A 23850-nucleotide genomic window follows, 5' to 3' on the forward strand; every position below is an offset into this window, starting at 1 on the left:
ATCGGCGGTTCGGTTGAGAAAGAGAAAAAGAAAAAAGAAATTGTCAACGATTTTTAAATTACGCTACCAATATCTTATACGCAAACGTTAAGTATGAAGTGTGACTTTTAATCTCCGATTCTGTTTTGGTCACTTCAAGCCACTCATATCCATCTTCACCTTCCTTTACTTTGGCACTCTTTCTTGCAGACTTGAATGAATCGTCAGTTTTGGCCAACTTTTGTGGAGGATGCCCGGCTCTCCTACTTTCAATTCCATATTGTTTCCTCTCCTGTATATCTTTAATTCTGTTTATGGCATTGTTCACATCTCTCTTCATCTCTTTGCGAGCTTCCCATCTCTTGGCAGCAATTTCAACCATCTCTATACTTGTCCATCCATTCTCCTCTAATGCAGTTACTGTTTTAGCAACTTGTTCGATGCATGGAGAAAAGCAGCATATTCCTACTTGCTTCTGTTTTGAAATAACTGTATCCAAATGCGGTATAGCATCCCAAGGTGATGGCAAATCCAAGAATACCACATCTCCATCAATTACATCATCGACATTGAAACCCCCATTGCAAACATCGCGATGAGTGATGACAGTATTAGTTAACCCATGATCCAGCAACTCTGTCTTTGCCTCCAAGTACCTCGGTTCATGGAATTCAAATGTAAATACTTTCCCACTTTCTCCCACCGTCCTTGCAAACGAGTGTGTAAATGATGCAGACCCTGTTCCAGCTTCAATGACTCTTGATCCAGCTCGCACATTCAACCGCTGTATGATGTATGAGGAGTCTGGAGTATAAACAATCTGAGTCCTATGAGGCAATGACAATGTCCACATTTCAGGAGTAGGATATAACAAATGAATAAACCCATACCCCTTGGCCCCACGCATCTGTGCACCATACTTCATGCCTATCATGGAGGAGTGAAGGAAATGACCATATCTTGTATTGAGGATTTCACCACTTTTGACATATATGGGTTTTATAGTGGACCTATTGATAAAGGCAAGCACCAAGTCACCTTCCTCGATGTGGTCTTTGTAGTTGAAAAAGGACATACTTAGGAAGAGCTACACATTTGCATATCTACTATTTTTTTTTTTTCAGTCATCGCAAAGCTTTATACGGGAAGATCTTAGATTAACAGAGCAGAAGAAGAATAGCTTGGATGGTATTGGACCCGGCAATTGAAGAAGCAGCAGCATCATCATTCGATGCTACAACTCTTACTCTGGCGACATCTAAACCATCCCTATATCCATCTCTAAAGTAAGCGGAGAAATCTTGGTCGTGTGTGAATTGTCAATCTCTCCCACCATGAAGAAAAAAAAAAAATAGAGAACTTATTCCAGCAACCACCAAAGCTTTACTCTAACATGACAGAACGATCGTCACAGCAAACACAGGGTAGTGATCCACTTGGTACCAGTGTTGAAGACTTATACTTGGAGAGCTATGCATTCACCACAGCTGCTGCAATAGTCGGGTCCGTTGATCGGAAAATATTTGTGTTGTTAAAGGATGGTAGAAACTTTTTTGGAATATTAAGAACATTTGACCAATTTGCCAACTTGGTGCTTCAGGATACATTTGAAAGGATATATGTTGAAGGCGAGCTGAAGAAATTCAGCGAAGTCTATCGTGGTGTTTTTGTAGTGAGAGGTGAAAATGTTGTCATGATGGGGGAACTCGACATAGATAGAGAGGACGACCATTTGGAAACTCGACAACAAATTCCTTATGAGCAAGCCGAGCAAGAACAGAAACTCAACCTCGAGAAGCTAATAAAAGAGGAAAATACAAAGAAAAAGACATTTTTGGAAAAAGGATTGATTTATGATTTTCAACTGTCTGTTTTATACTAGGTTTATAACTTACTAATAGCTTCAACTCTTGATTCAACATTGTTAAAAAATGTATCAGCTTTTGGAAACTTGGCAGCCTCTTTTCTTGCTAATTGCGACAAATGAGCTTCATCAGGACCATCAGCGATTCTCAAAGTTCTGTTCCAAGCCCACATTTGTGCTAATTCTGTATCTTGAGAAACACCTTCAGCACCAAAGACTTGAACACCCCAGTCAAGAATTTCACCAATAGCTTTTGGTGTTTCAATCTTGGCCATGGCAATCTCAGTTTGAGCTTCTTTGGCATTACTGATATCAATCTTGTGAGCAGCATTCAAAACCAACATTAAACACTTGTGAATTTCAATTCTGCTTTTAGCATATTGCATCAAGAATCCTTCTCTTCTATTCATTGGTTGACCAAAAATAATTCTATGATTTGCTCTGTGGGCAATACGCAACAATGCAAATTCACCAGAACCAATAGCTCTCATACAGTGATGGATTCTACCTGGACCTAAACGAGATTGAATCAATTCAAAACCTCTACCAACATCTGCCAAAACAGCTTCTGGCATCCATTCAGATGGAACTTCGTAATCTTTGAAAATAATTTCACAATGTCCGTGTGGTGCATCATCGTAGCCAAAAACATGCAATGGCCTGACAACCTCAGCTTTACCAGATTCTATAGCGTGTTTGGCATCAATCACCAACACTGAATGGTTTTTGAGTCTGTCTTTTCCATTGTCAGTCTTGCACATAACCAACCAAACAGCACATCTTGGGTCACCAGCACCCGAGGCAAACCATTTATTTCCGTTCAATACAAAGTTTCCACGTGAATTTTTAACGGCAGTGGTTGAAATATTTAAAGCGTTGGATGAAGAAATTCCCTTTTCAGTCATCACAAAAGCTGATCTAATCTTACCATCCAACAATGGTTGCAAGTACTTTTCCTTTTGAACCTTTGAACCATATTTAGCAAGCAATTCCATATTACCAGTATCTGGGGCACTAGTATTGGTAGCTTCTGGTGCAGTATGACATCTTCCCAAGTATCTAGCCATTAAACCGTACTCCAAGTTTGTAAATTGAGGACCTTCCTTGTAGTGTTTTGACAAGAACATGTTCCACAAGCCCAATTCTCTAGCCTTTTTCTTCAATGGCTCAAGAATTTCTGGAACTTGCTTCCATCTTGTAGCTGGATCCAATGAGATTTGTTCATGGAAAATTCTATCAGCGGGAATACAGTATTGTTCAACAAAGTCCTTTGTTTTTTGAATTGCTTCAAGACCTCTTGGAGAGACCTTGTCTAAGAAGATAGCTGGGATTTCGTCTTTAACTGACATAATTGGTTGAAGTTGGAAATGTTGAATTAAAAATGCAAAGGAGTAATTTACTGCTTATATATACATTTATATATTCCACCTGCGTTTATTTTTTCTCTTTTCGTAACCACCCCACATTTGATTCGCGGAGTTGTATATAAATTTTGGGGATAAAATTTTTATCCGCAATTGTATGTGTTATCTCTACGACGGCTAGAAGACGACGGCTATTCGGAATTAAACATGCACAAATTCGAGGGGAACTATTGTACTCTACAGAACTTGGCTTTGCATCAACTTCTGTCAGTTCATGCAACCTGTATACTAAACTCTCATCCGCGGGATCAGGTTATTATATCGCTAGAGGGGTTTGCTGAGGGGGAGGGGGAGAGGGATATGTCGCATTACTATTGTCGCAAAATTTCTTTGTCTCATTTGCCATTGTCGCAAAATTGAAACTTTCAACGGAGTTACAACGACAAATTGTAATCAAAAAAAAAAAAAAATTTGCCTTCAACAGCGATTGAGATTGAGAGTTAATTTATTTTTTTGCACCTCACTAAGAATCACGCCAATCATGGAAATAGAATCAGATATCCCACATATCCCTGATCACAGGTTATCAGAGAAAGAGTTTTTACTTAATACATCAATTTCAACCGAGGAGAAGGACAAGATTGTTGGAGAATTGGTATCCGCCATCAAAAGCGATAACCTTGCACCATATTACAAGTATTTACACGAACAAGTAAAAGGGTTTCCATTTGACGAAGCGCTTTATAAAGATCTTGCATCAAAGAATGAAGTTGAGGTAAATGAATTGAAACTGAAAATCAAAGAAGCTGAAGGCGAAGAGGAAACAGAGTTGGATGTTGTTACCACGACAACAAAATTGGCCGAATACTATACAAAGATTATCGATAGACCCAATGCTACTGAAACTTTGAATAAAGTTGTGGAATTGACGTCTGATACTGGTAAAAAGATTGACAGCTTGTTGACATTGGCCAGGCTCGATTTTTTCTTTAATGATTTACCACAAGTGCGCAAAGATCTTGATCAAATCTCGGTTCTTATTGAAAAAGGTGGTGATTGGGAACGTCGTAATAGGTTTAAAGCTTATAATGGGATTTACTTGCTCGCAACAAGAAACTTCCTCGAGGCTTCAAAGTTACTCACAGATTCATTGGCAACTTTCACATCGACCGAGTTGTGTACATACGAACAGATTGCACATTATGCAATTGTTGCTGGAGTAATCTCATTGGACAGAGTTGATTTGAAGGAAAAGATTATCGATTCGCCAGAAATCTTGTCAATTTACTCCTCAGCGCCAGAATTGGAGCCTTTACTCAACTTGACAAACTCATTGTACACATGCCAATACAATTGCTTATTCGACTACCTTTTACAATCATACGATAAGTTGCTATTACCAAACAAGTATTTGCACTCCCACGCAAATTACTTTCTTCGGGAAATGAGATGCAAAGCATATGGACAATTGTTGGAAAGTTACAAGTCATTATCATTGAAGTCAATGGCTGCAAACTTCAATATTAGTGAAGATTTCTTGGACCAGGACTTATGTAGATTTATCCCAAACAAGAAGCTCAACTGTGTTATTGACAAGGTCAATGGTATAATAGAAACAAATAGACCAGACAACAAGAACAACCAATATCATTTGTTGATCAAGCAAGGAGATACTTTGTTAACCAAGTTACAGAAATACGGCGCAGCTGTGAAGTTGAGTGGAGCTGAAAGAGTTGTATAGGGTTTAGAGAGAATAGATGAAGAGAAAAATTGTGAGGCAAAAAAAAAAAAATAAAATATTGTAAGATCGTAACGCATCCTTTTCTGTCACTCATCACAAATGGCTATACCAATCACCTCTAACATCCTCTTCGTTGGCCAAATCCCATTTGATTGGGATGTGGAAACTATCAAGTCAGTTGTTTGTGGGTCAGGAAACATTGTAGATGTGAGATTGGCATACGATCATATTGAAGGTAAACACAAAGGATATTGCTTTGTTGAATACCAAACCACTTTCGACGCTCAGAAAGCAGCACAAATGTTGTCCGCAATATTGATAAATCAAAACGGTTACTTTAAAAAACTCAAAATCGAAGGAACAAAAGAGGCGTTTAAGGGAAATAGTGCACCGCCTGAGTCTCGGAGAGTTCTTGCTCTAAATCGAAACAAGTTACCAAAAAATGTCCAATTGCCTCCATCTATGACAGGAAGCGGCAGTCCTTTTATGGGAAGGACTAACTCCCCATTACCACTGACTCCAATACCAAGTAATTCCATGCCAGTGCCAACTGCTTCCAGTTTCAATCCAAATTTGCCAGGAAATGGACCTACTCAAACGGTACCGATGAAGTTTACACAAGCAACAAAGTCACTTCCATACGCACCTGTCCTCCCATTTGCTACACCCGATAATATAAACACCACACTAAGTAAGATACCGCCGACGCAGTTGATCGAGACTCTCGCCACTTTGAAGAACGCCTTACAAGCCGATCCATCAAGAGCCCCAGAACTAGGCCAGATGAATCCAGAGTTTGCCGTGTGTGCAGCCCAAGTGTTGTTGTTGATGGGGTTTGTCGATAACGAGGTTCTTACTTCCAAATCAGCATCATCCACTCCACAGCCAAGTTCCCAACCATTGTACCTGCAATCTCAATACCATCAAGGAATACCAAATAACGGAGGGTCGCCATACATGTCACAACAGCAGATGTCAGGAGGAGCTGTTTGGTCAAAGTTACCTATAGAGACACAAAATGCGTTACGTAATATGGATTCCGAGCTGGTGAAGAAAGCGCTCGAATTCATAAACATGTCAGAAGAGTACTTTAGGAGTTTATCATACCACGAAAAGACAAAGATCAATCAGCTTAGGCATTCTTTAGGAGTTCATACGTATCCTGTGTAGGGAATCAGAAATTAGAAAAAAATATGAAATTGCGAACTTTTTCTCTCTCTCACACCTTTTCCTTCTTCAGCATTACACTGTAATGGATTCACCCGTGCTTATTGACTTTGAAGTATCAAACGGAGATACCAACAGTATCCCCGTCTGGTTGCGTGATGTGTTTGATCGCGCCTTGGATGCTGCTGGGCTTGGTAATCGTCTGGCATCTGATGATGCTATTGCCAATCTCGTCAAAGTCGATCCTTCAGAACTTGCCGATAAAGAATGTGCCATATGTTATGACAAGTTTGAGATGGAGAAAGTGGATGTCAAGGAAGTTATGGAACTGCAAGGCTGTACCAAGCACAAGGAGATGTTGAGATTAGATAAAGAGTTCAAAATGAAACTTCGAGATATGTATGGCGTACACTTGGAATCACTCGAAAGGTCGTCAACGTTCAATGACCCTCACTTGTTTTTCCCCACAGATGTTGGAGGGAGCTTATACAGTCGGTTTCCACAGCGTAACTTGTCAACTTTTGAAAAAGTAACCATCGATGACCAATTTCCTGGTGCTTCTAACGACAATAAGGAGAGAAAGGATAAGAAAATCGAACAATACAAAAGGGAGGGTCATATAGCGGTGAAAATGCCAGAATGTGGACATGTATTTGGATTATCTTGTATTGTTGAATGGTTAAAAGCTCATGTATCGTGTCCCTTGTGCCGAAAGGAAGTTGAAGCTAGAAAGAATAATAACCCAGAGGTATCAAGGCGAGAAGATATCGAGGAAAATGTTGTTTCCAATTACAACAATGAATCTGATATTGTTGAGCATTTAATGACTCATTCAACTGATATATTCCGCCCATTTAGGCGACCATATAATCCACGTGTAACTCCTGTGACCGACTCCTACATGGATCAAAATTGGGCAACACCTTCATACCAATCTCGTCCAATGCGATCTAGAGATCCAAGTCTCGTACTACCAAAACGTTTCCCCTTCCCTGATCCATTTGCTGGCTCAAGCTTTCCTCGTGCACGAAGAAGTTTGCGTGAAACAAGAAGAGTGAGAAGGGCAAGATCGATGAATGATAATGAAGAGGAGCAAGAGGCACGAAGAAGAAGGAGTGGTTCGAATGAGTCTGGAAGAAGTGCTCGAAGGGTTAACTTTTCACCTCATACTACCAACATCGATGATTTGCATGATTCAAGTGATAGTGATATGTAGAGAAACAGTTAATTAAAAAAAAAGCTCTTTCTATAAATTAAATAATAAATAAATAGATCTCTCTACATAGCATCATCAGGTCTGTTTTGCTCGATTGGGGCTTTTCTTCCCTTGTCTTGCAAACTTGCGTAACCTTTGATGTTCTCTCTAACTTCTTCTCTACCTTCTTTTTCTTCAACCTCTACCTTCTTTTCATAAGACAATTCTGAAGCATTTTCAACGGTTTCTTTGGTTTTTTCAGCCAAGTCGTCGCCCTTTGAAGATCCTGTTTTCACTGCTTGTTGGGCTGTTTCAATACCGTCAGCAAGAACCTTACCAGTCTTTTTATTCACTGCATCTGCGGTAGACTTGGCCTTATCTGCGAGATCATTTGGGTCTACTGATTTTTGAGCAGTGTCAATACCGTCAGCTAATACTTTTCCAGTTTTTTTGTTAACAGTATCAGCAGCAGATTTGACAGTTTCAGCAGCACTTTGGAATGTAGATTGAGCACCATCTTTAGCATCTTCGAGGTTTGATTTTGCAGATTCTTTAGCATCTTGAGCTGCATCTTGGGCTTCATCCAATTTGGTTGCAGCTTTTCTACCACCGTCCAAGTTTGCCTCTTGAGCTTTGTTTTCCAATTGTCCTTCTTTACGCTTCTTTTCTTCTAACCCCTTCTTTCCAAACACAGCTTGGGTTGCAGCATCAACAATACCGTAGTTTCTCGAGATGACTACTGGTCTGTATGCAATTGGTCTAATTGATCTAATAACTGATTGACGAAACATTACTAATTTGGTTTGATTCTCGAAGAAAGTGAAGTCTCGAGAAATGAGAATTGGCGAGGATTTTGATTGCTACTTATATATTTGATATAACGTTACACAAAAATTGAGTTTGCTATGCACGAGGGTATTCACAACGAATCAACGTTTCATAGTTTTTTGTGTGGATAACGGGTCGTTGATTACTCAAGTGGAAGTGTGGTCAGTATCACATCACATGCTCAACATGTATTCGTCAACTGGGATGGCGAGCTTGTCTTTAATCGCAACAGTAAAGCAACCTTCAACTCAATGTCGTCATTGCGCATTGAGCCACAAAATTACACAAAAAAGTTACGGATAATAAGGAACACAAGGGATTGAAACATTATAACATGATCCTCGTTAAAGTTGGACAGAGGGTTGGACCATGTTCTGAGTAATCAGCCTCAAGGCAAAGACGAGGCCGTCCCTTGAATGTGAAGGGTAAGCCATTTTACGTCGCCACCACTCACTAAGGAATGTTTTTTTTTTTTTTATTTCCCCTATTTATCAAGATCAACGGAAAGTGCAGTAGAAACGTTGGTAACTGTGGAGGAAGAGAAATGGAAGCGGCACAGTCTATTACAAATTAATCTAGATTTTAGTTAGCCCTGCATGGGATTATTTACGTGTGATTACTTTTTGGCGCGTCCTGCGTGACTATGCAAAATAAGAGAGGAGTTGCAAAAAAAATAAAAAAGATAGCAGTTACAATTCAGATCACTCCTGAATGACATCAAGGATATAAATAAGTAGTAAAAATTTGTCCCTAGTCCCAATCTCTCTCTTCCTCCATCAAATTGAATTATGTTTTCTAGATCCTTCAACAGACAAGCCTTTTTGGTTTCTACTCAGATTCGCAACTATGCTGCAAAACAACAAGCTCAGTCTTCAATAAAGCAATGGGCTACGGAACATTCTCCAAAATTTGTAACTGAATTAAAGAACCAGACTACACAAGCTGCTTCAACGTTGAATAAGAAAACAGGAGAGATACTAGCAGAAGGAATCGATGTGGCGCAACATATGAAACATCATAGCGATGCTATTCGTAAGGTGCGCATAGTTGAGCGTGGATATAAGAACTTAAAGGATAAGGGAGAGAAGGTTGAAAGTGAGCAATGCCGTCCAGATGATGGGTTGTGAGCGCACCAGGCAATGAACTGAAGTATATAGTTTAACAAGAGAAATATTTGCACTACACTTACGTTTCCGTTTCTCTAATAATTTAAAGCTATATCCTACATACTCTTAAACTCCTCCAATAATTGTTCTGGTTTGATAGTTTGAGGAACAGCTGGCGCAGACTCTACCTGTTTTAGAGGCGGTTGTTGTTGCAGTTTTCGTTCAATCACACTCAAAAAGTTGCTTGGCACGTATCCGACTTTTCCTGTCCTCGTTCTAACCTTCCACCATTTAGACTCATTTCCCATTGGATCTTGTTTTGACAATATTGCCACCAACTCATTTGGTTTCAATTCAGCTTCCATTTGAGGGTTTTCTGGATTGAACTCGTATAAAGCCTTGGCAAACTGTAAGTTTGATGGGTCAAAGTTTGGACCACCTAGCTGCTGCTGTTGTTGTTGTTGCTGCAGCTTTTGCATTTCCATTTTGCGCCTGTTTTGCTCGTTAAGCATTTGTATAGCCTTGCTTAGTAAATAGGGAAGACCTATTGAAGCTGCAAGAAAAATAAGCAAAGGCTTGAATGATAACCTTGGTGGTTTATTGCCATTTGCTCCATTTCTCTTAATTTGATCCTCCAACTTCTTTTGCTTGGCTTCAAATTTGTTAAATTCATTCAAATTTATGCCATTGTTATAAACCTGTCCCGTTAGTTTAGCAAACAACTTTTTGACGAGGTTGATCAAGGCAAATATTCCGAGTAGTGACCCAAGAGCATTTTTTAAATTGCCAAATTGTTCAGCAAGGTTGACCATGGTGAAGAATGATGAATGGGTTGCCATATATGTAGCTTCCAACATTTGTGCGAAGCCACCAACTGCCCCTATTATACTCTCTATTAAATTGAAGGTTGCTTGTGTTCCTTCTCCAAAACCTCCTTGCATCATACCAGGTTGATTATACATCCCACCTCCATAACCGCCCCCGTACATTCCTGAACCATACATCCCCAGGCCATACATTCCTGAGCCGTAACCTGATCCATACATTCCAGAACCATATCCTCCATACATGCTAGATCCAAATCCGGATCCGTACCCAGAACCATACATGCCAGAGCCGTAGCCTGAGCCATAGCCAGAACCGTACATCGAAGACCCATAACCAGATGAGCCATAGCCGTTACCATACGTGGAAGAAGTACCGTATGCATTATTATTGGTGTTGTCTCCATAAGGAGAAGTTTGTGCCATATTGTTGAATTCATTAGTGAGGGATGTTGGGCGATCAGGTAATGACGGATTTGTTGATGTTCCAGTCGCCGTCGCCGTTGAGTCCGATAAACCACCGGGCATAGTTGTAGATTGTTGAGTTGATGCTGCGCTTGTGCCCTGCGATACTTCCCAGGGCTTTGTTCTTGGTGCTGATGATGACATCTTGTATGTATTGCTGTGATGATTAGTCAAATATGATTGCCAATGTAAAAGTGGAGTAGAAATTTTTTTTTTTTTTTCCTTTGACTTTTTTTTCGTTTCTTTTTTGTTTTTTTTTTTCCTTCACTCTGTATGACTCCCAAATGAGTTGTTGCCTTAGGAAGAACAATTCAAATGTAGATATGCAATCTTTTCATGATGAGAAGGAGAATCGAAGGGATCCAAATTGATATGCATCATATATGACATGCAGCTTTCTTCTCGAACCACACTTGTTCCTCCGGACCTCCTCATAGAGGTTTTCAGCGGGGAATATCCGCAAACTAGTACCTGATACTAAAAGACATCACTATCTCTCTTGATCTTTATATTATATGTTCTTCTCACATAGTTTACATTCTCTCTCCTCACATAGTTGCCCTTGCTCAAACAACATATCCCCGTTCTAGATCCAGCTCGTTGCAACATTCTCTTTAACTCCTCGGTTATACTAAAAATTACACAAAACTACAACTCCACAAGTTTGCAGCCCCAAAAGAAACACAATCAAATGTATTGTAATTTGAATCTACTTTATACGCCCTTATACATTTACAAAACTGGCCCATAGCAAGTATCCAAAGAGCACAGCATATCCACCAACATACCACATGAAGGTACTGATCCTGACACTCCTCGAATACCTTTCTAGTCATGGCAATGGCTCATTCGAACTACTCAATCGATTCAAATGCAAATAGACATCTGTTCCGTACCCTTCCATTGAGATCAACTTCAAGTCACCTCCAAAGTATTGTGCGTATAAACGACTGATTGGAAGCCCATAACCAAAACCAGCCATTGGTGCTTTAAAGCTAGTTTGACTGTACTCCGGTTCCAATTGGGGTGTTTCATCCACGGTTGTGTACAAGTAAGTCCAGATCAATGGCAATGAAGAACGAGGAATACCACCACCTTCATCAGAGATTTTAATGGCAATATCTTCGGTACCTTCAGATATAATAACCTTGATAGGTGGATACTCCAAGTCATTAATGTCAACTTCATCCAATTTGGTACCAGGGTGCTTCTCAACATATTTTTGTTTCAATTTTGGTGTATGGAATTCAATAGTTGCACGTAATGAGTTCTTTAAAGTCTCAAACAACATGTGAATCAAATGGCCAGGAACATACATAAAGTTAATATCTTGCTGAGGGGCAACTAGCTGGATCTCTGGTGCTTCAAACAATCCATAAAATTCTTCACAGATATACTTGGCAGTTTCAATTGCATCTTCAGCAATTTCACCTACATTACAGTCCGTGCAGATAACACCAACGTAATTCGACCTACCAGGCTTCTTTGTGGTACCTTCTGCACCATTAATAAGCTTCAGTAACCGCTGTTTTGTTGGTGAGTTCTGAGCCATGTTCAATGCTAAATGTTGACCAATCAACATACGAATTCCGATTCTTGACATGTAGAACCTGTCGAGGAAAGTTTGAATCTGTGAATTGACAAAAACGGTTTTGTTTTTTGCTTTCCATTCTTGAACCCCCTGTGCCATGGTGGCTACAGTTGCATCGTGCCTTTTCTTGATTTTCTCCAAAGCTTCAAAAACCAATTTATTATAAGCGTAAACTTCTTTTGGCCATACAATGTTTGTAGGGCAAGGCAGGAAATATGTCATGCCAAATGTAGGAGACTCACTTCGTATAGTTGTATTTTCCTGGTCCTTTGACGGTATCCTTGTTTTAGCAATTGTGGGCTTGGCTTGATCAAGATTTTGATAGTGATGATGATGTCGAACTACTATTCCATCATCGCTGAATACATTATTTATAGCTGGATTATCTTCTTGCACCTCAGATATTTTGTGAATCTCTTCTTGTAAATTCGGTTGGTCTTCGTGATCGTCAACCTTAAATCCACTATTACCATTGTTGCTGTACAACAACTTTTTCAAATTCTCATCAATAGTTGGCTTAGGCAACTCCGTCAACTCTTGAAATGATTGGGCATACCAGTCTTTGACTTTTATAGTGGATGGACTTTCATTTAATCCCAACGGTGCGTACTCCAAATCCTTCACCTTTTTAGCCAATCTTATAGGCAACTCCTCCACAATGAACTTGGAAGCAAGAAAAATTGAGCCTGGAGAAGGAGTAGGTCCAAACTGAACCATTTGCCGTAACGATATAGGCGTTTGGTTGTAGATTGCATATTGGAATATTTTGTCTTTCAAAGCTTTCGTTAATTCCCACCCGGTACCCATTTTGAAAAAAAAGAAAAAAAAAACAGTAGTGGGGAATTTATAGCTACGTAGTTGTGTACTGTAGTTAAAAAGGACACCTAATTAGTCTTTTGTTTTGCAATAAACACCAAGATTCCTTCCAGCACTTGAGTGAGTCTGTATGGGATTGTTTTAAGAACGATTTTCGACGGTGGAGTTGGAGAGAAGAAAAAAAGAAATTGTATCACAATAGAAAAATCAGAAGGTAGTGTACTTTGGTCAATACAATTGTCTGGGGAAATGAAATGAAATGAATCCGAAGCTTTGCAGATTCAGGACAAAAAGTCGTATGACAAAGAATGTGGTTGCAATGGAAGACCTAGAGAGTCGGCATTAGCTTAAAAGGCCAAGCAAGGGAAAACCAGGTAAAATTGACGAGTTTTGGGTGGACCTGGAAAGGGTCCTCTTTGTCTAAGCACCGTTTTCTGTATAGAGGGCACAATACTGCACCAGTAATTTGATCTCGATCTCTTTAAAGGCCCGATACTTTAAATTTTAAGCACCGATTTCTGCCGAGGTACAGATTGCAAAAAGTTTGTCATGAAACCAGAACGCATTGAATTTTAGGAAGCATTCCACCGTCTCCTACAAGCATGGTCTTCTTAATCATTAGCCCAACAATATCATTAGACATAGAAGGTTGAGAGTATAATCCCGGGACCCAACAGAATGATTATCATCCAGTGATAGTTTGGACCTTTTGCAACTGCACAAAGCTTAAAAAAAGGTGACAAACACAAAACGACTAGCTAAATCGATTTTATTGGACAGAGACAAGAACTCCAAACACAAAGGCGACATGTTATCCATTAACACTCATCATTTGATCTGATGGGAGAGGGTAAATGAGAGAATGACAGGATGAAAGAGAGAGAGACGAATAGGTTGTTTCATTTGTTGTCGGGTGTCTATTGTAAAAATAATTCGGATAAGGGGATTTCTTTAAAACGCATGTGAAAGGAAAAAAGGAACTTTTTTTTTTTTTTTTTTTTTTGAACTGTGCAGATGAAAACAGGACAAACGGGAGAATGAGAAACAAAATGTGGCATGACCACTGCGGTAGCTCTTAGGGAGAAGAAGAAGAAGAATACGGACTGTAGCAACAATTGATACACGTGGCTATGCCACCCCCCTTTGGATCCTCCTTTGTTAACCAGTATGAGCAAGGAATTTACATTGTTTTAAGGTTCGGAAGTTAAAGTGCGAGTATTTTATTGCGGTTATCCGGGGGAATTTTAATTTTTTTTAAGCTCGGCTCAATTACTGATTAGACACAAAAAAAAAAATAGTTCCTTAGTCATTGAAAATGAGTCAGCCTTAACAAAATACTGCATATAGGATGAACTGATTGCGTAATGAACACAAGAGCAAAGAAGTAAAAAAACCTGGAGAAACGGAAAACCTAAAAATATCAACAATAATTTCTTGCAATATAAATATCCCATAAAATTTCCCAAAACCTACTTCAAATCATCCTTTCATTCTATCATCAATAGATACATTTTCTTCTTCATACCCCTTTAACAAATATTCATCACTACACAATGGTTGCTCAAAGAATTCTCAGTATAAGCAATATCCAAACGGCTGCTAGGCACTGGGTTCCAATTGCCAAACACCAAATGATCAAATACCCAAAAGCTCAACAATCTAGACAACTCATATCAAAACGATTTTACTCATCAAGGATAAGATGTGTTAATTACAACAATATCAATGATGTATCTTTGGTATCTAATGATGATGTTATCAATGCTTCTTCTGCTGCAGCCAGTTCTACAAGCAAGGACGATTCTGAACCTTTTGAGCCTACTATCTACTCATCAGAAGACATCCACACTGCTGGTCCAGTAAACAGAGCTTAAGGTTTGCAATTTTTTTGCTTCTTCAATTCTATGTATAATGAGTGATGATTTCAACGATTAGTTTATATCAATTTGAATAAACGTTAATGTAACAATAATAGCTACTGTAGTTGTCTTTTTTAAGTATTACTTTTAGAAAAGCTTTGTCTACTCCACAATTGAATTGGTGTGGATGGAATTGATACGGGATTTTGGTAGTAAACGTTTTATCTGAGGAGAACAAAACAGCTTTCCACTCCCCTCATTTTAACAAACGTACGTCATACGATGCATCTTTGCTTATCAGTGGTGACGTAGTTGATTGAACCCCCCGGGATGAGGAGAACAAGACCCGGATGACAGTGCATCCATTGAGTGCCCTAGAGAAGCAGGGTGTGGTTAGAAGTGGTAGCGAGAAAATCAACAAACCTGAAGCCACATGTATAAACCATCAACCAACCTCTGCCCTACACAATGAAGATAGCGGTTGGCCAACTATGCTCGTCTTCGAGCATTCAGCGAAATCTACGCATCGTATACAAGATCCTCAACCAAGCTGTAGAGAGCCAAGCTAGGATCCTTTTTCTACCAGAGGCCACTGACTACTTGTCTCAAAATGCAAAACATTCAATTGAATTGTCACAACAAGTCAAGTCTACATTCCTCACTCCACTACTCGACCACATAAAAAGCATAAATCGGTCTACATACGTGTCAATTGGTATCCACTTGCCCAATGCTACAGCCACTAAAGTTGAAAATATCCACTTGTTGATTGATCCAAGGGGGACAGTAATATCTCGGTATCAGAAATTGCACTTGTTTGATGTGGATGTACCCAATGGACCAATACTTAAAGAGTCAAACTCAGTTGAACCGGGAAAAGAAATTACTCCACCATCATCAATTGATCAAGCCAATGTTGGCCTTTCTATCTGCTACGATATACGATTTCCTGAACTTAGTTTGAAATTGCGTCAACTTGGAGCTAATATCCTTACTTTCCCCAGCGCCTTTACTACTAAAACTGGGGAGGCACATTGGGAAACATTAAGTAAAGCTCGTGCTTTGGACTCACAATGTTTTGTTGTTAATGCAGCACAATGCGGCCATCATGACGTTGGTACCAATGAGAAAGGTGATGTGGTGGAGAGAGTTAGCTATGGTGATTCCATTATTGTTGATCCATGGGGTACTGTCTTAGCAAGAGGAAGGAAATTTAATTCCACAGATGTTACTATCGATGATGACGGTGATTACTATGAAGTAATTTATGCTGATTTGGATTTCAATCAGTTGAATAAGGTGAGGACAAACATGCCGTTAATAGAGCAACGAAGAGAGGATATATTTGGGCAATTGTAATGATAGACTGCTATATACTATCTACCCTCTGTTTACCATGCGTAGTAGATTTTGAACATCATTAAAGTCAACCTTGTCCTTCAAATACTCAATGCCTTGATCTATAGCATCGCTTCCAAGATTCTCCCTCAAATAATCAAGTCCCTCATCTATGATTGGGTTACCAGTTTTCCCACCATTCTTTGCATCTTCAGCAGCTTGCCAATATTCTTGGTAGGTTTGTTCTTGGTCTTTGGCGAAGGTACCCATTGTTGATCTTCCAATTCTATAAAACAATGAAGCAAAACTTTGAATGCGAGGAATGTCAAAGTTGTAAAAAGTCTCCCACCCTCTTACTGATATAGCGTATGCTAATACAATGAAGCATACAATCAAGATTAGTTTGACGAGGCGTATAGTGAACCTAATCCAAGCTTTAGCTGATTTGACAAGTAACGAGTAAACAATGTACCCAGCAATGATGGTGAAAACAATATTTGTATACTCGGGGTATTTATCATGTGCGGCCACGGCAAAGCCTATAGCAGTAGCAAGGACTCGCTGGATAATTGTAACAATAAATGCAAGTATATCTGTCACTTCCATTGTGATTTGGTGGATGATTTTGGTGGAGAGTGTGATTTGCTTTGTTGACGAAAATTGAAATTTTGACGTGGAGAAAGCTACCACATCCATGCACACATACTTTGTTTCATCAGGTGAAAGATTTTCACCAAACACTTTAAATTTTTCAACTTTTTTTTTTTCTTCTTCTTCTTCTTCTTCTTCTTCTTCTTCTTCTTTAGAAAGTTGCACTCCGAAAAATTTGGCAGTAAGTACAGTTTTTGGTATGACTGGTTGGATTATTACAGTCTCGTCTCTGACTTGGACTTCATGCCCAATGAAGAGAGCTTGAGTTTCGCTAAGAGGTCGCCTGTCTCGCCTATTAAGTTAGGGAGATAACTTTTTTTTTTTGATCTTGAGATTTAAGTTAGAGCTGTTTTTGATTCTTCTTTGTTTATGCTGTTGGTTTATTGTTGATTACATTTCGGTTAGATCAATGTGGTTAAAAAGAATATTTAAAAGGTAGGAAACTTTTGAGTATCCCGTTATATCACTACATTTTCTCCATGGTTTTATAGATGTTTTATTTTTCTTTTTATGCGGCTGTGTGTTTGACGAGAACAATTTAGCAACAGCTGAGCTACGAGAACAAGTTTCGTAAATGTGAACCTCTTTATCTCTTCTCTGAAGGTATTGACGTACCTTGTAATCCAGTAGACAGTTTCCACTAGATGATATCTATTTCGTGTGTTACTTTCAAAAAAATAAATCAGATTACTCCTTGAGCGTCACAGCAAAGGAAAAAAAACAAAAAAAAACAAAAAAACAGAACACATTACGATCAACAATAGCAAAGGTCGAGATTCTGACACGTATTTTATTGTGGCGCTTTATTCACATCTTACTACGTTCATTTTATCAATAGTCAATCAAAGCATTCAAACCCCTTGTCAATAGTAATTCAAAACAGAAGAGCATCACGTCATGTTTAGAAAGAAGCCAGCCCAGGTTACGTTGGAGGAACTTGAACAAACTTATAACGATTGTTGCAACGAGACGATAAAGAATTTAACATTAGAAGAGGAAAATGATGTCGACGAGGCGCTAAAAGGTTGGAAAAGTCTACATACAACCTTGTTATACAAGTTGGATCTTTTCGAAAAATACAGCACCAAATTGGAACCTCAAGAGAAAACTATATTGAACAGTCTAAAGAGTATACGCGATGAAAACGTCAAGCATTTGATAAGAGTTCAACTTAGGTTAGATGAAAAGAATCGAAGATTGAAGCGAGAAGCAAATGGCGCACCGCCGCCCCCTCCACCAAGAAGTGGCAGAGACAAGACGGTACCTTCATTGAGGGTAACACTGCCTTCTAATTCTTTTGGAAGCTCAGTATCCCTGCAAAGACCAATGATGAGGTCTTTACGTAGTCATCCAAATGGAGGAAATAAGGCACCAACCACGAGACTAGCACATGAATCCGTCCAACAAGCTTCACAAGCTGCATCTAAATCTTGGCAAAAACCAGTCAAATACAGGTTCGAGAAGTCAAATACGCCCAAAGTTGAAGTTTCGAGTTATTTTGCTGACTTTGATCAGGATACATACACTACAAAAGGCGATAATTGGGAGAAAGTTGATTCGTCAAGGTCATCGTCGGGGTTATCAGAAAACTACGAAGAACCCAATTTAATAGATATGGAGGATCCAGCCGAACCAAAAGATGTATACCGATCTATGGATGATTTAACAATTAAAATGGTTTCCGAAAGTCCACCAAAACAAACCCATTTAAAGAGTGACAAGGCGGGCATGGCTCCGGTTGAGCATATTTCAAAGAGCACCACGGATGTGCGCCCGAAACCCAAAGGACCATATGTTTATAATAAACCGAAACCGCTTAATTTACACAAATTAATGCAACAGCTGAAGAAACCCACGCTGGCGTCCACACCTCCAGCCAAACCCAAATCGACGATTACTTATAACTATGTCAAGCCTAAAACTACACAAACAAAGACCCGACCAGTGACCAATGGATCTACCAATGGCACAGCAGCAAAAAAAGCAGCGCCAAAGAAGCAGCAGGAGAAGCTCGAAGAAGAGAAAGACTCAATAAACAGTCCAACTATGGATGATTTATTAAGCGGCTATGACGATGATAAATTTGAAGCATCGGATCCTGTTTATTCTTTAACGACGGAGAAGGAGCAGAACGCTTTAATTTCTTCCATCCGTGGAATAGATGCAATTGCCGCTAAAAACATCTTAAATGATGTTGTTGTACGTGGTGACGAAGTTTACTGGGACGATATAGTTGGCTTGGAAGGAGCCAAGAATTCTTTAAAAGAAGCTGTGGTGTATCCGTTTTTGCGACCTGATTTGTTCAAAGGGTTGAGAGAGCCAACAAGGGGGATGCTACTTTTTGGCCCTCCGGGGACAGGAAAAACAATGTTGGCCAGAGCCGTTGCGACAGAGTCACAATCTACGTTTTTCAGTATCAGTTCATCATCGTTAACATCGAAGTATTTGGGTGAGTCGGAGAAACTTGTCAAGGCATTATTTCTCTTGGCAAGAAAATTGGCACCGTCTATTGTGTTTATGGATGAGATTGACTCAATTTTGTCTTCGAGATCAGATGGTGAAAATGAAAGTACGAGACGTATCAAGAACGAGTTTCTTGTTCAATGGTCGGAATTGTCCAGTGCTGCTGCTGGTCGTGACTCTGGTGAAGATGTATCGCGTGTTCTAATTCTTGGAGCGACCAATTTACCATGGTCTATTGATGAAGCAGCAAGGAGAAGATTTGTACGCCGCCAGTATATTCCCTTACCTGAAGCAGAAGCCAGAAAGCATCAAATCATGAAGTTGTTACAGTACCAAAAGAACACTCTATCAGAAGAAGATTATGATAAATTGATTAAATTGACCGATGGATTCAGTGGTAGTGATATAACGGCATTGGCAAAAGATTCAGCCATGGGTCCCTTAAGATCCTTGGGTGACAAGTTGTTGCTGACACCCACTGACCAAATCAGACCAATTAGCTTGGAGGATTTTGAAAACAGTTTAAAGTATATTAGACCAAGCGTGTCAAAAGAAGGGCTTCAAGAATACGAGGATTGGGCAGAAAAATTTGGCTCAAGTGGTGCATAATATTTACAGGGCGGAGGGCGGAAACCAGCATGGACAAATTAATAAGGAAAGAGTGGACTGTGTAAGCGAGAAAAGACCACCTTATTGCATAGTGATTAGTAGTACGATAATAATATATATTCACTCTTAATATGCATGGCGTTATTTTAAATAATACGGTTTCATTTTTGCTTTCAAATTCGGCCCGTAGGTTCCTCAGATGCAATGTAGAAGTAGACCCTTTGCTGCAAACCACACCAGATTAATTGCAATAATGCAGACACTAATTTATTCTATGGCGGTAAACTTTGTCTAAGGTCCCAAAATAATTTGCATGTTGCATTAAAAAAAAAAAAAAAAAAACAAAAAAGCAATCACATAAAGGCACATGCAGGCATGCCTATTGCATAATTGCCGGCGTCCTCGTGCGACCAAACAGGAACAGGCATATACTTGTAAATAGAATTCCAATAGGTCCAGGCTTTTGTTGCATTCAGGGCCCGAATACCTCGTTGCTTTTATAATCTGGTTTTCATTTCTATATTTAGATACAGTAAACAAATCAGAACAAATGAAACAAAAAAACAATAACTTGATTAGGCACTCAAATGGGTGGCATATTAAGCGATATACTTTTTTATGAAACAATAGAGAAGAAGTAATTACAGAAATACTAACCGTTTTTTAAAAATAAATGGCAAAGCAAAATAAAATTACAAGTGGATCTAGATCTAGATTTAATAAACTGAAATGGCACTGCTGGGCTTAATCTGTATTAGTTGGAAATGTAGTCTCGCCAAAAAGTGCCTCGGCTTTTTCTTAGAACAATAAATTTGTAAACAAGTAAATTTCATTTTTCTTCTTCTTCTTCTTCTTCTTCGCATACAAAAAAATATGTAAACAATAAGGCACATAATTAAGGGATTAATGTAAACATTCCACTTTTAAAATCAAACAAAAAAAAGAAAAAACAAAAAAAAAAAAAACGAAAAGCAGGGCTCATAACCATAGCATATGGTCTTTGTTGCTCTGTTTTTGGTCATCCACACTCGTCATGATTTTATTTGAAGGCTATTGTTTTGAGTAGTTCTAGAACACGTTTTGCGCTATTCTATAATTTTGAAGCACTATCCGGCTCAAAGTGAAGAGATAATTCGTGATAATAGACAATAATTCCCCAGTGAAACCCAAGGGGAAACATTTTATTAACGACTGTCTGATGGTTTGGAGCCATACATCTGTTTGGACAAAAAGAATAATCAGACTGATTTTTTTTCGTATTGTCGAAGCAATATGAATTGAAATCCTTAGTTTTTCGAGAGAGCCAGATAGAGATGGGATTTTAAAAGATGTCACAGTCAGTAAAAAGAAAGAAGTTGAATGCGCGAATACTCTATTGGATCGGAGTTCTCCTTATGGAAAATCTCCGACCTAGGTCCCACATACAAAAAAAAAAGTTTGTAGCATAGCGCTAAAATATTATGAGCTTAACAAACAATTTCAAAGGCGTAAAAGTATTACGTTTTGTGCAACCGACGGACTTAAGAAACAGGAAGCGCCAGATTAAGGAAAAGAGAAAAAGACCGCTGGTAAGGTGGGTGTTAACTAAGTTTAGCTGTACCTTTGAGTCCAATTGAATGCATAGGGTACCCGTATTTTCCTTTTATATATATATATTTATGAATCCTGTGCACTGAAATCAGTAAAAACTTGAGATTTATGAGCTTATTTTTTTTTTTTTTTTTTTGCGTGCAGTATAGATCTAGGTTTGTGCAACATAAATAGTGTAATCTCCGTTTGTGTAATTCTGTATGCACATTAGAAAGTGCATAAAAAAGAACCGCTACACATAAAGAGTACAAAACAATTAGAATAGACTAAAATTTTATTTCTTCACCTTCTCTTTCTAATTCTAAAAATTTTGATTTTTGTTACCATCTGTGTCTTCTATTATTAACAGACTTTGTATTATTTCAGGTTTTAAAAGAAAAAAAAAAAAAAAAATAATGGTGGGATTTTATCTGAATAGTGTTTATATATATATAAGTAACTCCGTCTATTCCATTTCTATCAAATATCAGACACAACGGCGCTTTTCCTTTCAATTTTTTTTTTTATTAAGCACACATCAATTGAAGCTTTCACATTACTAAGAAGCTCATATTGAAAACATCAGCCCCTCCCATTCTTCCAAGCTAACACCGTTCGTTACTACTTATTCATTCATTCATTTTTTTTTTTTTTTATTTTTCAGGTAATCTGGAAAATCACTAACTTTTAAACGATCAATTTCCAATCCTCATTTTGCCCATTTTCATCTTCAGTTACGTGGGGAAAATTTAACTAACTCAATTGACAAGGCTATGATAACTTTAATGGGTAGTAAAGACATTTTCAAAACTTCGACGTTTCCAAAAAGAAAGCGTAAGCAGGAACAGACAGGTGTTGCCAAACCAAGAAGTTTGAAATATAAACCATCCGTTGAAGCACTTAATATATTGTCAAAACAAACCAATCCACCAGATGGTCCACAAAGCGAGTCTGATACATCATTCGATTCGATTCCAAATCAAAGTCATATCAAGGCAGACGAGTCTTTTGGGTCACATGTTTCTCAAACTAAAGACAAAGCTAGCCTGACAGAAACACTGCCAACGGTTTTACCGCCTGGCCTTAGTACAATGTCAGAGCCGAGCTCAATGCAACTGCCGATTCTACCTCATATAAGTATAGGACAGGGGGTTACGCTTCCTTCAAGAAATGTCGGCCCAATCCAACAACCCGTCGTCTCACAAGAAACTACCACCAGACCACAAAGTATATCACAACATTTACCTGAACAACAGCAAGTTGGTCCTCCACTACAGCTAGTACAGGGCCCACAAATGGCTCATCAAGTTTATCAACAACCAGCCCCTGAGCCACAGGTGTATTATGCTTCACCTCAACATCAACAAAGTCAATCATTTCAGCCAATCCCCCAAACTCAAGCAGGTCCTTATCCTTCTAATTTAATCCCTCTACAGCAAATCCCAGGTGCTTACGTACACAACCAAGAGGTCTATCCGTATTACCAACAACAACAACATCAACTACCGCAACCCCAATATGTTCCAATTCAGATGGCGAACTACTACCAGCAACCTATCCCGTCACTGTCACTGGCAGCACCTCTTCCACATCAAATATATTACAATGTGGTACCATACACAATTGCGGACCCATTTTCTGGTATTCATGGGTTCCCCCGCAAATCCAAACTGTCATCTACATGGTCAGCTGATGAAGACAAAGTCTTACGAGAATTGAAAGAGGTGCAAAAGTTGGGATGGAGAGAAATCTCTACATTTTTCCATGAACGTACACCAAATGCTTGCCAATTCAGATGGAGAAGAATTATAAGTAATCTAGATGTCAATTCAAAAGGACCTGAAACCCCGGAAAAGGAGAAAGACCGGAATGTATCGTCAATTTCTGAAACACACGAAGCTGGTCACAATGAAGAGAGAAGTCAAGAAGGTTCACCTTTATCAAAGTGTGACTCCACTGACAAGTCAAGCAAACAAAATCACCATCAAACAAATAAAATCGACTTTTTATTAAATTAAATATAAAAAAATACAATAAAGTACTTATTACGAACCCAAAGTGTAGTGTTAGCCGCCTGTTTGGCAAATGCTAATCGATTACGTTTCTATTGAGAGGTAAAAATTTGAGGTTTCGGTAAAGTAACCCTCCGTAAAGTGGTAATGGTCATCGTCTAATTGTTTGATGTACATTATCAAAAAAAAAGAAAAAAAAATGTGGAACTCTCTTACATAAGCCCATTCGAATCGAAGCCATCGTTCGATTTTCTTTAGTATGTGATTTTTTTTTTAGTTCCTCTCGTCTTTTTTTTGCTTTAAAAATTTACTGCAGCTTTTACTTTTTTATTTAATTTTTTTCATTTTTTTGGGAATGCATCAAACCCTTGCTGAAAAAAAAAAGAAAAATCTTAATCTGTATAAAATG

The 23850-nt window shown here is 38.8% G+C and overlaps 15 protein-coding genes across 15 annotated transcripts; 9 read left to right on the forward strand and 6 right to left on the reverse strand. All coding sequences in view use genetic code 12, as the record gives it.

Moving 5' to 3' along the window:
- Positions 1–58: 58 nt before the first annotated feature.
- Positions 59–1054, reverse strand: I9W82_002673 (tRNA 1-methyladenosine methyltransferase subunit; the record flags this gene model as incomplete). The annotated part of the gene is made up of 1 exon (XM_067691554.1): positions 59–1054. The coding sequence occupies one exon, from the start codon at positions 1052–1054 to the stop codon at positions 59–61; it is 996 nt and encodes a 331-aa protein (XP_067549908.1).
- A 318-nt stretch (positions 1055–1372) lies between these two features.
- On the forward strand, positions 1373–1861 carry I9W82_002674 (uncharacterized protein; the record flags this gene model as incomplete). The annotated part of the gene is made up of 1 exon (XM_067691555.1): positions 1373–1861. The coding sequence occupies one exon, from the start codon at positions 1373–1375 to the stop codon at positions 1859–1861; it is 489 nt and encodes a 162-aa protein (XP_067549909.1).
- A 2-nt stretch (positions 1862–1863) lies between these two features.
- Positions 1864–3192, reverse strand: I9W82_002675 (uncharacterized protein; the record flags this gene model as incomplete). The annotated part of the gene is made up of 1 exon (XM_067691556.1): positions 1864–3192. The coding sequence occupies one exon, from the start codon at positions 3190–3192 to the stop codon at positions 1864–1866; it is 1329 nt and encodes a 442-aa protein (XP_067549910.1).
- A 556-nt stretch (positions 3193–3748) lies between these two features.
- RPN7 (proteasome regulatory particle lid subunit) lies at positions 3749–4948 on the forward strand (the record flags this gene model as incomplete). The annotated part of the gene is made up of 1 exon (XM_067691557.1): positions 3749–4948. The coding sequence occupies one exon, from the start codon at positions 3749–3751 to the stop codon at positions 4946–4948; it is 1200 nt and encodes a 399-aa protein (XP_067549911.1).
- Positions 4949–5047: 99 nt separating this feature from the next.
- I9W82_002677 (cleavage polyadenylation factor subunit) lies at positions 5048–6118 on the forward strand (the record flags this gene model as incomplete). The annotated part of the gene is made up of 1 exon (XM_067691558.1): positions 5048–6118. One exon carries the CDS (start codon positions 5048–5050, stop codon positions 6116–6118), a length of 1071 nt encoding a protein of 356 aa, XP_067549912.1.
- An 82-nt stretch (positions 6119–6200) lies between these two features.
- I9W82_002678 (uncharacterized protein) lies at positions 6201–7331 on the forward strand (the record flags this gene model as incomplete). Its single annotated transcript, XM_067691559.1, has 1 exon — positions 6201–7331. One exon carries the CDS (start codon positions 6201–6203, stop codon positions 7329–7331), a length of 1131 nt encoding a protein of 376 aa, XP_067549913.1.
- Positions 7332–7393: 62 nt separating this feature from the next.
- ASR2 (Asr2p) lies at positions 7394–8101 on the reverse strand (the record flags this gene model as incomplete). The annotated part of the gene is made up of 1 exon (XM_067691560.1): positions 7394–8101. One exon carries the CDS (start codon positions 8099–8101, stop codon positions 7394–7396), a length of 708 nt encoding a protein of 235 aa, XP_067549914.1.
- An 825-nt stretch (positions 8102–8926) lies between these two features.
- I9W82_002680 (uncharacterized protein) lies at positions 8927–9265 on the forward strand (the record flags this gene model as incomplete). The annotated part of the gene is made up of 1 exon (XM_067691562.1): positions 8927–9265. The coding sequence occupies one exon, from the start codon at positions 8927–8929 to the stop codon at positions 9263–9265; it is 339 nt and encodes a 112-aa protein (XP_067549915.1).
- Positions 9266–9360: 95 nt separating this feature from the next.
- PEX13 (peroxin) lies at positions 9361–10677 on the reverse strand (the record flags this gene model as incomplete). Its single annotated transcript, XM_067691563.1, has 1 exon — positions 9361–10677. The coding sequence occupies one exon, from the start codon at positions 10675–10677 to the stop codon at positions 9361–9363; it is 1317 nt and encodes a 438-aa protein (XP_067549916.1).
- A 688-nt stretch (positions 10678–11365) lies between these two features.
- On the reverse strand, positions 11366–12931 carry PDK2 (protein kinase; the record flags this gene model as incomplete). The annotated part of the gene is made up of 1 exon (XM_067691564.1): positions 11366–12931. The coding sequence occupies one exon, from the start codon at positions 12929–12931 to the stop codon at positions 11366–11368; it is 1566 nt and encodes a 521-aa protein (XP_067549917.1).
- Positions 12932–14493: 1562 nt separating this feature from the next.
- Positions 14494–14814, forward strand: I9W82_002683 (uncharacterized protein; the record flags this gene model as incomplete). Its single annotated transcript, XM_067691565.1, has 1 exon — positions 14494–14814. The coding sequence occupies one exon, from the start codon at positions 14494–14496 to the stop codon at positions 14812–14814; it is 321 nt and encodes a 106-aa protein (XP_067549918.1).
- Positions 14815–15267: 453 nt separating this feature from the next.
- NIT2 (putative hydrolase) lies at positions 15268–16158 on the forward strand (the record flags this gene model as incomplete). Its single annotated transcript, XM_067691566.1, has 1 exon — positions 15268–16158. One exon carries the CDS (start codon positions 15268–15270, stop codon positions 16156–16158), a length of 891 nt encoding a protein of 296 aa, XP_067549919.1.
- A 21-nt stretch (positions 16159–16179) lies between these two features.
- I9W82_002685 (uncharacterized protein) lies at positions 16180–16743 on the reverse strand (the record flags this gene model as incomplete). Its single annotated transcript, XM_067691567.1, has 1 exon — positions 16180–16743. The coding sequence occupies one exon, from the start codon at positions 16741–16743 to the stop codon at positions 16180–16182; it is 564 nt and encodes a 187-aa protein (XP_067549920.1).
- Positions 16744–17685: 942 nt separating this feature from the next.
- YTA6 (putative AAA family ATPase) lies at positions 17686–19860 on the forward strand (the record flags this gene model as incomplete). The annotated part of the gene is made up of 1 exon (XM_067691568.1): positions 17686–19860. The coding sequence occupies one exon, from the start codon at positions 17686–17688 to the stop codon at positions 19858–19860; it is 2175 nt and encodes a 724-aa protein (XP_067549921.1).
- Positions 19861–22202: 2342 nt separating this feature from the next.
- I9W82_002687 (SANT/Myb-like DNA-binding domain-containing protein) lies at positions 22203–23447 on the forward strand (the record flags this gene model as incomplete). Its single annotated transcript, XM_067691569.1, has 1 exon — positions 22203–23447. One exon carries the CDS (start codon positions 22203–22205, stop codon positions 23445–23447), a length of 1245 nt encoding a protein of 414 aa, XP_067549922.1.
- Positions 23448–23850: the final 403 nt, after the last annotated feature.

This window comes from Candida metapsilosis (assembly GCF_017655625.1).
Source record: "Candida metapsilosis strain BP57 chromosome Unknown scaffold2, whole genome shotgun sequence".
NCBI classification, from domain to species: Eukaryota; Fungi; Ascomycota; class Pichiomycetes; order Serinales; family Debaryomycetaceae; genus Lodderomyces; species Lodderomyces metapsilosis.